The 13,180-nt window shown below is 41.6% G+C and overlaps 1 protein-coding gene across 8 annotated transcripts in view; it reads left to right on the forward strand.

The window, feature by feature from the left end:
* Positions 1 to 13,180, forward strand: part of KAT6B (lysine acetyltransferase 6B) — a 186,988-nt gene that overhangs the window by 168,892 nt on the left and 4,916 nt on the right. For all 8 annotated transcript variants that reach the window (XM_049108806.1, XM_025435018.3, XM_025435012.3 and 5 more), the window contains 4 exons: positions 5,867 to 6,098; positions 6,418 to 6,577; positions 7,180 to 7,560; positions 9,868 to 10,159. In XM_049108806.1, coding sequence (XP_048964763.1) covers positions 5,867 to 6,098; positions 6,418 to 6,577; positions 7,180 to 7,560; positions 9,868 to 10,159 — 1,065 coding nt within the window. The remainder of the gene's footprint in view (positions 1 to 5,866; positions 6,099 to 6,417; positions 6,578 to 7,179; positions 7,561 to 9,867; positions 10,160 to 13,180) is intronic.

A 13,180-nucleotide genomic window follows, 5' to 3' on the forward strand; every position in this document is an offset into this window, starting at 1 on the left:
GAGAAGACAGACCTAGAATTTATGGACAACACCACTTAGCAAATCAATGACCTCTTGTTAAATTTCAGTCTGAATTTCAGGTGGGACTTTGGAGATTCCTATCCCCAGTTCTCTATCATCAAGTTGCTGGGTGCGGTCTCCTTGCCCATCTGAGATTCTTTAGTCCCACTGTCTATCCAGTGGCTCTCCTACTGGAAAAGGTGGTTTTCACATCCTCATCAAAACCAGCAGCTCCATAGCAGAGTTTTTATAGCAGTGGTCTTCAAATTTGTGTGCATCAGAATCACCTGGAGGGCTTGGTAAAGCAGAAGTGCTAGGTCCTGCCCCAGGTGTTTCTGGTTCATAGGTCTAAGAATTTGCAGTTCTAACAAGTTACCGGGTGATGCTGATACTGCCAGTCTTTCAAAGACTGGTCTCCCAGTCCAGTCTCCAGTCCTGGTCTCCCAGTCTTTGAAAACCACTGGTCTACAGGAAGACATAGAAGTCTGTAGAAAGGTCAGGCAATATTTATTCGAAATCGGGCAGCCTGGGTGGCTCAGCGGTTTAGTGCCTGTCTTTGGCCCGGGGCATGATCCTGGAGACCCCGGATCGAGTCCCACATCAGGCTCCCTGCATGGAGCCTGTTTCTCCCTCTGCCTGTGTTTCTGCCTCTTTGTGTCTGTGTGCGTCTTTCATGAATGGATGAATAAAATCTTTAAAAAACATATTTATTCGAATTGTTTTATAAGGATTTCAAGCCCATAGAATAATGGGAGGAAAAAAAAGAATTATGGGAAAGATGCCACATTCACATTTTCAAGACCAATCTCTTAAAAGCATAAAATAATCCAAAAATTCAAAATCTCCATCTTTGCTAGGGATGCATCTATGTCTTTTAATAAATAGAGAGTAGTAAGAAATCTGGCAGGTCACGGGTCATTTGGAATGCTCAGATTCTCTGAAAACAGTAGGAAGACTCAGGTTCAGCTTCCTTCCTTACTAATTGCAAAATCACCACAAGATTTCAGCAAGGAGACATAAATAGCCTGTCAGGTTCATTTATCACTATTTCAACTGATAACACACCATTCATCCACTTGGTCACAGGGCTGCTTAACCCCAAAAACTAGTAACAGATGAGCACAGACCAGTGAATTTCGGTCCCTAGCCATGAGATACACGGTTAGAGCCATCGGATTTCCTCTGCTCAAGAGCTGCCATAAATCCCTGGCCTGGTGTCAGTTCCCAGGCTTGCAAACCCAGTGCTGCCTACTGATATGAACCTTTCAGCAAAGTTTGCTGAGCTAAACAGGTGTCTGATGAAAGGTGTGTAATCCTTGAAGATTATCTTCCCCTAAAAGCAGCTAGTAACCCCAGACTCACATAATCCAGACAGATGGGAATTGGGAGTAGCTTGCCAGAGTTCACACTTTGTATTTGAGGAAGTTTGTATGGTTTGGTTCCAGATGGTAGAGATGAAGGTTGCAAGGGTGAGGGGTGGCTGCCTTTGTGGGGAGGAAATCCTTACCCATGAACATTATTATTCCACTTCTGGTCCAGTCTACAATTTTGAAATATTACTAGGTTAAAAGGAAGGCATGTTTTGTATTAAACAAGTTAACCTTGTAGTTAATATGCTGGGAGCTCAATTAATTTGGGAATTTAGGTCTGTAAAAACAAATCTTGACCTTGTCTAGATAGTTCCCTCCTTATCCTAATAGATCTGTCCACACAGAGGCAACTTTCTACCAGTTTGTTGTTGTTTTTTTCCCTCTCCCTAGAATGGAGTTAACCTTTTCAAACACATGGGATCGGGGCTAGTTAACATGAGAATTGACTCCCTTACTACAAGTAGGTCAGCCTTAACAGCAGTGAGGTAAATTTGGGTCCTATGCAGTCAGCACAGCTTAGAAATGCTACTTTTTGCAGACATCACATTGCTCTTTACTTTCCTTTTTTTTTTTTTAAGATTTTATTTATTTATTTATTCATGAGAGATGCAGAGAGAGAAGCCGAGACACAGGCAGAGGGAGAAGCAGGCTCCATGCAGGGAGTCCGATGTGGGACTCGATCCCGTCTCCAGGATCACGCCCTGGGCCAAAGGCAGGCACTCAACCGCTGAGCTACCCAGGGATCCCCGTGCTCTTTACTTTCCCTTTAAGCAAGCACCTTGATACTCTTATGAATTAAGAGTGTGGTCCATACACTGAAGCTCAGAACCTCGTCTTCCTTTGGATAAGTAGTTCTAGTGAAGCAGAAGAGAAATCCAGCTTTCAATAGTATCAAGATAGTTAGTTGATGCGGCTGAGGGGCTTGTGGGCCAATTTCCAATTACAAGTCTCCTGATCACAGAGTAAGTGCTGTTCACCAGCACCTCTGCCTCAAAGACAATTTAAAGGGAATAATTTCATCAGCAATTAATTATACTGCAGCTACCAGAATTTGCCCTCCAAACACCACTTTGTTTTTAGTCTGAACAGCCAGGTTTCCCCAGGGATGGTTCAGGTTTTCTGATTGAAAGTATCCTCAGTTAAGAAAAGGTGTTCGAGCACCATGGGAATCTATTCACCAGGGGTGTATTGTACTTGTTTCAGATCTTTCAGGATCATTCACCGGCTTCCAAGATAAGTGCTTTTTATTTCCCTGCATCTTAGATCAATTATTTGGAATCTTTTTGGTAAGTTAAAAGTTTAAGAGCTGTAACATCAAACCACCGCATCTCTCAAATTACTCAATAACCTAGATGTTCTCACCAAATATTATTCTCTCAATTGGCTTTACAGTGATTAGGATCTGGAGGAGCCTAAAAAAGGGAGAGAAGGAAACAAAAGATAGCAAGACATTCATTATATAAATCATTCCATGTCAGGAAGGTCAGCGTAGAGGGCACCTGAGTGGCTCAGTCAAGCATCTGACTCTTGGTTTCAGGTCTCGAGGTTGTGGGATGGAGCCTCATGTCAGGCTCTGTGCTCAGTGCAGAGTCTGCTTTGGATTCTCTCTCTCCCTGTCCTCATTCACTATCTCTCTCAAATAAATAAAATCTTTAAAAAAAGAAAAGAAAAGAAAGGTCAGAGTACAGAAGTGCTACCAGCTACAGTTTTTTTGAGGGAAAGTGCCTGCTGCAGGTGAAGCTTAAATTCTTTATTCTTTATCCACGTAGTGCACCCATGGAGTAAACATGACAACTTTTTCTTCTAAGCCATACATTTTAACATATTACAAGTGATTTCACTTAGGTACTAAGGATTCAGAAATTTACCTTTGGTCCTTTTAATTGTGGAAATGGGATCTGTTTAATTTAAAAATTTCTCCTTCAGGAAGAGACCATGGACTTACAAATGCCTTTCAGCTTACGTGCAGATTCCTTCCATTGGTATAAGCTCCCTGAGGGTCTCAGGAGTCAGAGCAAGAAGACCTAACTTCAGGCAATGCAGGGACAGCTTTGGACAGTGGCACTGTGTGGTCTGAAATGTTGGCACACAAGAGCCCTGAACACCAGCCTTGCTGTTTTCTGGTTGGAGTTTGGGTTTGCAGTTTTTTCTCCCCAGCACCTGGGAGAGTTTCACTTCCTGGCAGTTGTTGGTAGCCTTCCTGCCCTGTAGCCTTCACTGGTGCAGGGTGGAGGGCTTGCTGCAAAAATCCAGTGGACCCAGTGGGCTCAGTGAGTGCATGCTTGTTGCCCTGCTGCTGCCTCCCAGCCTGCCCTGGGCCTCAGGACTCTCCTGTGGCAGTGTCAGTCACAGGGTGTGTCCCAGGAGATTGCCACTTACCCTGGTGGGAATCCCAGGCACTGAAACATTAATGCCTAAATGCTCTCCCCAGACCCCAGGTTGCCTGAGAGTTCCAATGGCCTGACCAGTTTAGGTGGAGGCCCTGATAAGGTGTGCATGTGCTGCCTTAGAGTGTGAAAACATGAACAGCTGTGGAAAATATGTTTTGGGGGGATTCTGACTGGGTCCAGGGTGGGAATTGAAGGAAGAGAAGACAGAACAAAGAAATCTGTGCTTTCTGGGTAAGGTTGCTCGTAGTAGCGGAGAACAGAAGGTAGGAAGGGCACTTACCACCTTCTGACTCCTTGGGTCTTACAGAAGTCCTCCTCCTACTGACCTGTGGGAGTGGGGCTTTCTGTCCCTAACTGTGGGGTTCAGATGAGAACCGGTGAGGGACTAGGGAATTGCACAGTTGCACAGTCATTGCAGGGGACTTGTAGTTGGGGGATCTCATGGTCACAAGGGTGTTGTTCCCCCCACCGCCCCCCCGAGGTACAGAGCTCGGTCCCCCAGCCAACTGAGTAAATTTCTCAGCATGTGCCAAGCACTTAGGAGGCAGGGGACAGATGTGCCAATTATCTGTGTTGTGAGGTCTGGGCACCCTTTGTACTTGAGCGACAGAGAGCTCTTCTCCAAACTGACAGGGCACACTCTGGGCTGGCTTGAACACCGTGGTCATCACTGTTAGCATTCCTGACACACTGCTCTTGAAAGCCTCTGTATGCAGCTGAATGACGCGTCGACGGTGGTTTGACTGTAATATTTTGTGGTGCTTGTTGCATTCAATCAAATACATTACACTTACACATGAGTTAAAGACCCAAATAAGTCAAAAGACTTCAGGAAAGCCTAAAGTTAAATATATGCTCATTCTTTACAATGGCATTCGGATTAAAACCGTCAAAATGCAAAATGCTGTGGTTATACCCCTCTAGGGCCAGGTTGGATTTCTTGTTCTATATTTCTGCATTATTTACAGTGATTTTTGAAAGGCAGGAAAATGCATCAGAGGCATGATTTCTCCTTCTAAGAAAAAAATCCAAAATTGAGAAAATCCTTGAGTGCAGCCATTTTGGAAATGTAGATAAAGAAGAAAAATGCTGAAGATTTGGGTGGTTTGCAGAGCAGCATGATTTTGTAATTGCTGCCACCTACTGTATGTGGTTGATGTTTGTTTAAATTTGGTAAGTTTGGGAAGGTGAGGCTATTGAAATTGATAATTAGAGCAAGGTAGACATCATTAGTTTATAGCATTTCTTCTCTGCTCCATAAGTGGCTCTTAATTACCAACACAGCCACAGTTTTCATTCATTACCTTCAAGTGGATTTAAAGTTTTAAATCATTTTAAAGTCCCTTTGCCAAGGAACCTTCACCGTAATGCTGTAGAATGCACATTCAAAAGCTTACCATGCTCAGGGATTTTTCTGAATATACATGAAACAGTTTGTTTTAAGGAGATTGTTTTGTTTTAATTTGTAGAAGCAACGTTCTGGGGTGGGATTATAAATTAATTTACATGAAAGAGGTGAAAATAGAGCTAGCGGAGCTGTTGTGAGTTGCAGCAGTCGACTTAAAAGACATTCTTTTATGAGTCCTAAAACAAAGCTTCAGATCAGCCGACTAGTTAAATGTAACAAGCAATATAGAATCTGAGTCAACAGAGACCCTTCTCTTTTATTAAGACCCAGCTGTCAAAGGGTCATTAGGTCCTTCCTGTGGAAAACAACTTGCCCATTAATGTTTGGGGTGGTCCCTCGACAGGATTTCTGAGTAAGTGCCTGACATTTCGTTTTTTGAAAGAATCTAAAGTTGGTGGGAAACTTGGATGTTGAAATTTATCAGAAGTAACGTCCTCAACCTTAGCTTTGTTTAATATGCCATGACGTATATTTGGAATGCTGCCGCTAGCTATATGAGTTGACTTACAGTGCTACTATAAAAGGTTCAAAAGCATAAACTTCATGGAGATCAAATCCCTACAACTGGGAAGAGACTGCATACGTAAAGTCTGGTGTGCCATTTTTACCTCCTTGCTACTTCCGTTCTTTCCAAGTGGCCCCTGTTCCAATGTCTGAAAACACCACAATGAGGTCGACTTTGGCTTTTTCTGCCCTAGGCTATTTGCTTTCTAGAAGAGAAGGCCAGGCAGGGTCTCCTGAAAAGCCACTCTCTGATCTGGGCCGCCTCTCCTACCTGGCCTACTGGAAGAGCGTCATCTTAGAATATCTCTACCACCACCAGGAGAGGCACATCAGCATCAAAGCCATCAGCAGAGCTACGGGCATGTGCCCACATGACATTGCCACTACTCTGCAGCACCTCCATATGATTGACAAAAGGGATGGCAGGTGAGTACCAAGGCCTGGGCGTCGCTGGCTGCCTTGCAAGCATCTTACACCAGAAAGGGTCCCTGACGTGGGGGGGCAGGGGATACATTCTAGTTTAACATAAGAGGTTGATAAAAGACAGTATCAAAAGCTTTCTCCTAAATAGGAAACAGGAAATGATACTTTTTTGCTGGTCAGATTTCAATTTGCTATACCTTTTCATTGATGAGCTTTCTCATCAATTGTACCCTGGGTAATAGTGCTAGCATTTGTCAACGTATGAAGGTGAAATGAAATTTCAGCTTTTGATTGCACTTTGTTCTGCTTCGTCACATTACAGATTTGTCATCATTAGAAGGGAAAAGTTGATATTGGGCCACATGGAAAAGCTGAAAACCTGTTCCCGGACCAATGAACTTGATCCAGAAAGCCTAAGGTGGACCCCAATTTTAATTTCTAATGCTGCAGTTTCTGAAGAAGAGCGAGAAGCTGAGAAAGAGGTAATGATTGGCTTCATCTGCCTAAGTTGTGTGACTTCAATCTTGCAGCATTCTTAAGCTAAGCTAAGAAAGTCATTACCGTCGTTGTCAAAGGCTTGGTTATGTAGAGGGAGCTTGTGAAATGATATGGCACTAATTTATCCTAACTGAGGTTGCATGGTAAGACATGATAATTTTATTGAATTGAGTATGAAAAATGAAACATTTATCATTGATCACAAAGCAGCATTTTTCACTACTGACAGCATGTAATCAGATCACATTTGGTGCTGAGCTCCAAGGCTGCAATGTCAATCGATTCTTTGTGTTTATGAACTTGCTTAAAGTGCTCCATGCCAGTGAGCATGTAATGTAGTGATAAAGGACTCAAATCAATTCGCTGCATCATTAATACTGCTAAATATCCCATGAAACCCAATCTTCTTTGATTTGTTATCCTAACTGATGCAAAAGAGTCCTAAGATGATGCAGCTGGAATGTTGCTTGGCTGGCTGACTGTCCTGATCAGAAACGATTTAAGAGATCCTTTGCCTTTGATCCTTAGAGGCTCTGGCTTAACTGCCCTTTCACTGGCCCACCATTTTTACCCTCCCCCGCCTTAGGCTGAGCGCTTAATGGAACAAGCTAGCTGCTGGGAAAAGGAGGAGCAAGAAATCCTGTCCTCTAGAGCGAACAGTAGGCAATCACCTGCAAAAGTACAATCGAAAAATAAATATTTGCATTCCCCGGAGAGCCGGCCAGTGGCAGGGGAGCGAGGGCAGCTGATGGAGCTGTCTAAGGAGAGCAGTGAAGAAGAGGAGGAAGAGGAGGAGGAAGAGGAAGAAGAAGAGGAGGAGGAAGAGGAAGAAGAGGAAGAAGAAGAAGAAGAAGAAGAAGAAGAAGAAGAAGAAGAAGTAGAAGAAGAAGAAGAAGAAGAAGAAGAAAATATTCAGAGTTCTCCTCCGAGATTGACTAAACCACAATCAGTTGCCATAAAGAGAAAGGTATGTGTCTGTTTAGAGTTTCAGTCTGAGTCCATTTCAATCAAATTTTGTCATTGCGAACTATTAGTATTTGTTTCACTCTCTATTCTTTAGATGTAGTTTATTTGTATTCAGTCCTCCCTATCATATATCATCATCGTTTATCTTACAGTCATGATTGTGTTTACTTTTTGAGGTTTGTTAGTGGCCCTGACAGGAAAACAGGGACAGGCAGGCTTCCTAGTCTAGTAGTTACTGCCACCTGCTGGTTTGTGGGACTAGAGTAAGTCAGGGTGTAGAAGCAGAAAGGGGCCTTGGAGAGCACTTAAAACCACCTTCAGTGCATTTTGATGAAAACACCAAGGCCTAGGGGAGGCTAAGAGACTTGTCCAAGGTCTTACAACTCCTTAGATATGGAGCCAGAACCAGATGACTGCCCTGAGTCCAAGCCCAGTGCTCCTATTTTTCTTGTTCTTGCATAGAATTGTTAGAAGGTATTTCAGACTCTCTGTGTTGATGCTGATATTTTTAAATTTGTGGCCAAGTCACATTGCTGAAATTTCTTATAGCCTGGTGGTCTCTCTAGATATACCTTGTGCAGAAAGTTTAAAAAACTGATTTTGTCTTTAGGTAATTGTTTAACCCGGATCTGATATCTTTGTCTTCACTATCTGTGACTTAGTGAGGGACCAGATACTGTTAGTATACCCAAGACTTAAAGAAATAGCACCAGTTGAGGCTTTGCCCCAAGGTCATCCCGTGTACTGCCTGTCAAAGAACTTGCTGTTCTAACTCCCAATTTGGTAGCCTTTTAGTGGAAATGCAGCTGTGGCAAGGAGTAGAAAAGAGCATCCCATAAAGTGAACTTCAAGCTTCTGAGTAATCTTTTGATTTCTTACGAGGAAAATGTATTCAGGTATTATGTATATATTACAAAGAAATTTGTCTTAAAAATATCAAAAACCAGGATTATCCAAGGCATGCTACGGACTCCCATCATATAAGTGGATTCAATCTGAAGAAAACCAGTTCTTTTTTTTTTTTTTTTAAGATTTTATTTATTTATTCATGAGAGGCACAGAGAGAGAGAGAGGCAGAGACACAGGCAGAGGGAGAAGTAGGCTCCATGCAGGGAGCCTGACGTGGGACTTGATCCTGGGTCTCCAGGATCACACCCTGGGCTGAAGGCAGCGCTAAACCGCTGGGCCATCCGGGCTGCCCGAAAACCAGTTCTTTATATTGGCTGTACTCATGTTTGGGAAAATTATAGTCGGTTAGGGAGAGCAGGCCAACCGGCGGTGTTGATAATCATAATTGTTAAGTTACAGAATGTGATTATCAGGTTTATATGTGAACATTCAGAGAGTTAATGTGAGTCAACAGTAATTCTTGGATACAGTTTATTTACAGTTTTAACCCAACGTATTGAACCTTCTTGCAGTGTATTTTAAATAATTTTTCAGGCCCATTATTGACAGATTACATTTTAGCAGCAATTCTGTTATTCCTGTATTTTAATTTTGTTTCATTAAATACTTTTTTGCTTGGGCAGAAGTATTTTATAATTGCTATTATGGAGAGTCATCTGTGCCAGCCTGTGGTGCAATTAGAAAAAAAAAAAATCCTATCTTATATAAATAAGACAGAATTGACATGTCTTTTAATTTTTTAAGATGCCTTCTATAATAAAAGATTTTGTAAAATTATCAGTTGCTGACATCCCTGCAGTCATCAATACATGATTCTCTTAACCTTTTAAACAGAATAATCCTTTCTTCTCCTACCCTGTCCTCTTCCCTTTTCACCGTTCTAAAGCCCTATGAAATGGGGAGCAAATAGGTTAGCCTTGTACACCATCAGATCTCCTCTGGTGCTTTGATGATAGCAGGTGCTCCTTGAACAATTATCAAGTATTAAATGAGTGACCCAGTGGCTAGTCGATTATTGCAACACTTATGGAAACATCTGTGTCTGTGATGATTGAATAGCTATGATATACAGGATATTGGAGTCTGCAAGTACCAATGTACTTGGAAAATGTATGCTAGAAAAGCAAACCTTAGCTTTTAAAATCTACAGTTAAGCTGAGGCGATGTTCCCTCTCAAAGCATCTTCTTGAGTAAACAACTGTTTTATTTGGAAAACACTTGCCTGTGTAGTTTGAGCCCGAGAGGGATGTTAAACATCAAATGGAAGGTTAAGTACAAAGGCATCACAGAAGTCTTTACGTGTAAGATTCTCAGGCCTTCCGTACATGTTTGCTGCATATCGACTCAACCATTTAATTTCTCATGAGCTCTTATGTATTATGTTTGGAATTAATTTCAGAGGCCTTTTGTGCTAAAGAAGAAAAGGGGCCGTAAACGCAGGAGGATCAACAGCAGTGTAACAACTGAGACCATTTCTGAGACGACAGAAGTACTGAATGAGCCCTTTGACAACTCAGATGAAGAGAGGCCAATGCCACACCTGGAGCCTACCTGTGAGATTGAAGTGGAGGAAGATGGCGGGAAGCCAGTCCTGAGAAAAACATTCCAACATCAGCCTGGGAAGAAAAAACAAACAGAGGAAGAGGAAGAAAAAGACAATCATTGTTTTAAGAATGCTGACCCTTGTAGAAGTAAGTGGAGGAATTATAAAAATCTTATCCTTGTGCATATCTCGTATATTAACCGCCAAAAGGCAAGTACCTGGAGTTATACCCAAAGGCAACTCTGAGGTTGTGTCGACTCATTCATAAAAGGATCTCTCCTTTCTTCCTGGAATTGGATTTTATTTTAAACAACCTCTAAGGCCAGAACATTCCTCCGGGTGGGTTCATCTTTCTTTCCAGAAATTGGCTTATCCTCAGAAACTCTGAAGTCTCTCAATAAGAAACACACAGCATCTCCTTGATTCTAATAGGTACTTTTTTCCCCCACATTTAATATTTCCAGAATCAGGGTTACTGTCTGCGTAAGCATTGAATGCAGTAGTTTCTTTCTTCCTGAAAAATAAATTTAGTAAATCAATCATGCAGCTTATAATTACTGGTGTCTTAGGATACATTATTATCAAGGATCATTTAAACTCACCCACACTATCAGTATTTAGCTTTGATAATATAGGATAGTGTGGAAATCAGGAAATTGTCCTTCCTTTTAAATTACTATTTTATAATTTGCCGTTGGCAGGGACATCCCACCCCATCCTCTACCAAAAAAAAAATACTAACACCAATGAGTAGTCTTTGATGCTCTGTTTAAAAGCAACCATTCCTTGCCTTTTGGCTTGGATACTTAAGTTTCTGGCTGAATCATAAGGATCTATGGACAGTCTCTGCTCTGTGGCTGAAATCACTCTACTTAAAAATTTATTCTAATATCTTTTCTAATCTAAAAACAGGCCATCTCATTTCCTTGAGAACTGCGGTGTCTCTCTTGCTTTTAAGAAGCCACAATTTGGGGTGCCTGGCTCAGTGGGTGGAGCATGCGACTCTTGATCTCGGGGTTGTAAGTTCAGGTCTCATGGTTGGTATAGAGATTACTTTAAAAAATCTTTTTTTTTTTTCTTTTTACAAAGTGGGGGCCCTTGGATGTCTCAGTCAGTTAAGTGTCTGACTCTTGGTTTCAGCGCAAGTCATGATCTCAGGGTCCTGGGATTGAGCCCTGCATCAGGCTCCCTACTCAGTGGGGAGCCTGCTTCTCCTTCTCCCTCTCCCTCTGCCCGCTCATGCTTGCTCTCTCTCTATCAAATAAGAAAAAAGGAAGAAAAAAAGAAAAGCCATAATTTTAAGGGCACGAGCAAGCATCTTCTGACTTTCATAGTTAACAGGAATACTGTTGCTATATACAATAGTTTGCTGAGAGAATGACATCTTACCCTGGTGTAGAGTCCAAACCTTGTTCTTTAGTTTCTTTTTTCTTTCTTTCCTTTTTTTTTTTTTTTTTTTTAAGTTTATTTATTTATTTGAGGGGCAGGGAGAGGTAGCGGGAAAGAATCTTTCAAGCTGGGCAGCCCTGGTGGCTCAGTGGGTTTAGCGCCACCTTCAGCCCAGGGTGTGATCCCGGCGACTGGGATCAGGCTCCATGCGTGGAGCCTGTTTCTCCCTCTGCCTGTGTCTCTGCATCTCTCTCCCTCTGTGTCTCTATGAATAAATAAATAAAATGTTTAAAAAAAAAAAAAAAAGAATCTTTCAAGCTGATATCCCGCTGAATGCAGAGCCTGATTCGGAGCTCGATCTCATGACCCATGAGATCATGGCCTGAACCAGAACCAAGAGTCGGACACCCAACTGACTGAGCCACCCAGGCACCCCAGTTCTTTAGTTTCTTTAAACAAACAGCAAACTGCAGCAAGATACCATTTTTTTGTGTGGACATTGAGCCTTATTTCCACTTCTTAACTTTCTTCTCAGGACTGTGTAAACGAATCATCATTACCTTTATTGTCCACTCTGGGCCATTTGCCTTTAAAATTTTTAGTGGCCATATTCTACCTGATTCCTTTCAGGATCTTCTTAATTACCAGAAAACCCATCTTATTTAGAGAAGTGTTCCTATAAAAGCTGGTAGGTCCAGCAGCATGTGGAATCCAGAGGCACTGGCATGGCTATTTCCTGCCCATGTGAATAGCAATAAAACCATTTGAGTACCTCGAAGTGACTGTTAAGTGGGTATTGTACTTTGTACTTCTGAAGGAATCAGTGTACATCACTTATGTGTTCTTCTCAGCTAGCCAGTTTGAATGTAATCCTTGCAGGTAAGTTTATGTGTAATCCTTTTACTATGTAAATGAACTAGGAGCTTACCCTGCTCTGCACTGATTGGATTAGAAATCATTTCATTCTGGCAAAGAAGGATCTCTGTTCCACATTGAATGTGAAATCTTATGTTTGTTCTCCAAAGTAATGTTTGTAATAGAGGCTGTTTTTCTTTGTAAAGCTTTTCCTTTACATTGACCCCTTCAGGAGATCAGTGTGACCTTTAACTTTCTAAAGATCTCATGAAGGGCAGCCCCGGTGGCACAGTGGTTTAGCGCCACCTGTAGCCCGGGGTGTGATCCTGGAGACCCGAAATCGAGTCCCACATCGGGTTCCCTGCATGGAGCCTGCTTCTCCCTCCACCTGTGTCTCTGCCTCTCTCTCTCTCTCTGTGTCTCTATGAATAAATAAATAAAAATCTTTAAAAAAAAATAGAATAAAGATCTCATGAAGACTTAGGTGTTTTCTATTTGTATTTATTCATATGTTTGTTTGCTTGCTCATATTTAGATAAATATATTTAAAAATTTGTTTATAAAAAAAAATAAATAAAAATTTGTTTATATTCACATGTGCATAAAGGTACAGTAAAAATAAGATTAGCCAAGTTAAAATAAACATGACAATTATGGTTTGTTTCTTATTTACTTTAAAATGTTCAAACCTTACATTTGAGCAGCAAATTGATCCTAAATACTATGTGGACAGAATTGGTGATAAAAAAGAATACCTATCATTTAAGTATTCAATCATTTCATGGCAAAGACATTACAGTTTGTGTCATGCCAAAATGATGGTCTCTAGTAGATTACAGATGCATTTGTATCGGGGGTATCTAGGTATCTTTTCATTTGTTTCAGAGGTACCCGGTTTATTTTTATGCCAGAGAGAACATTCAAA

The sequence above is a fragment of the Canis lupus genome, chromosome 4 (assembly GCF_003254725.2).
Source record: "Canis lupus dingo isolate Sandy chromosome 4, ASM325472v2, whole genome shotgun sequence".
NCBI lineage: Eukaryota > Metazoa > Chordata > Mammalia > Carnivora > Canidae > Canis > Canis lupus.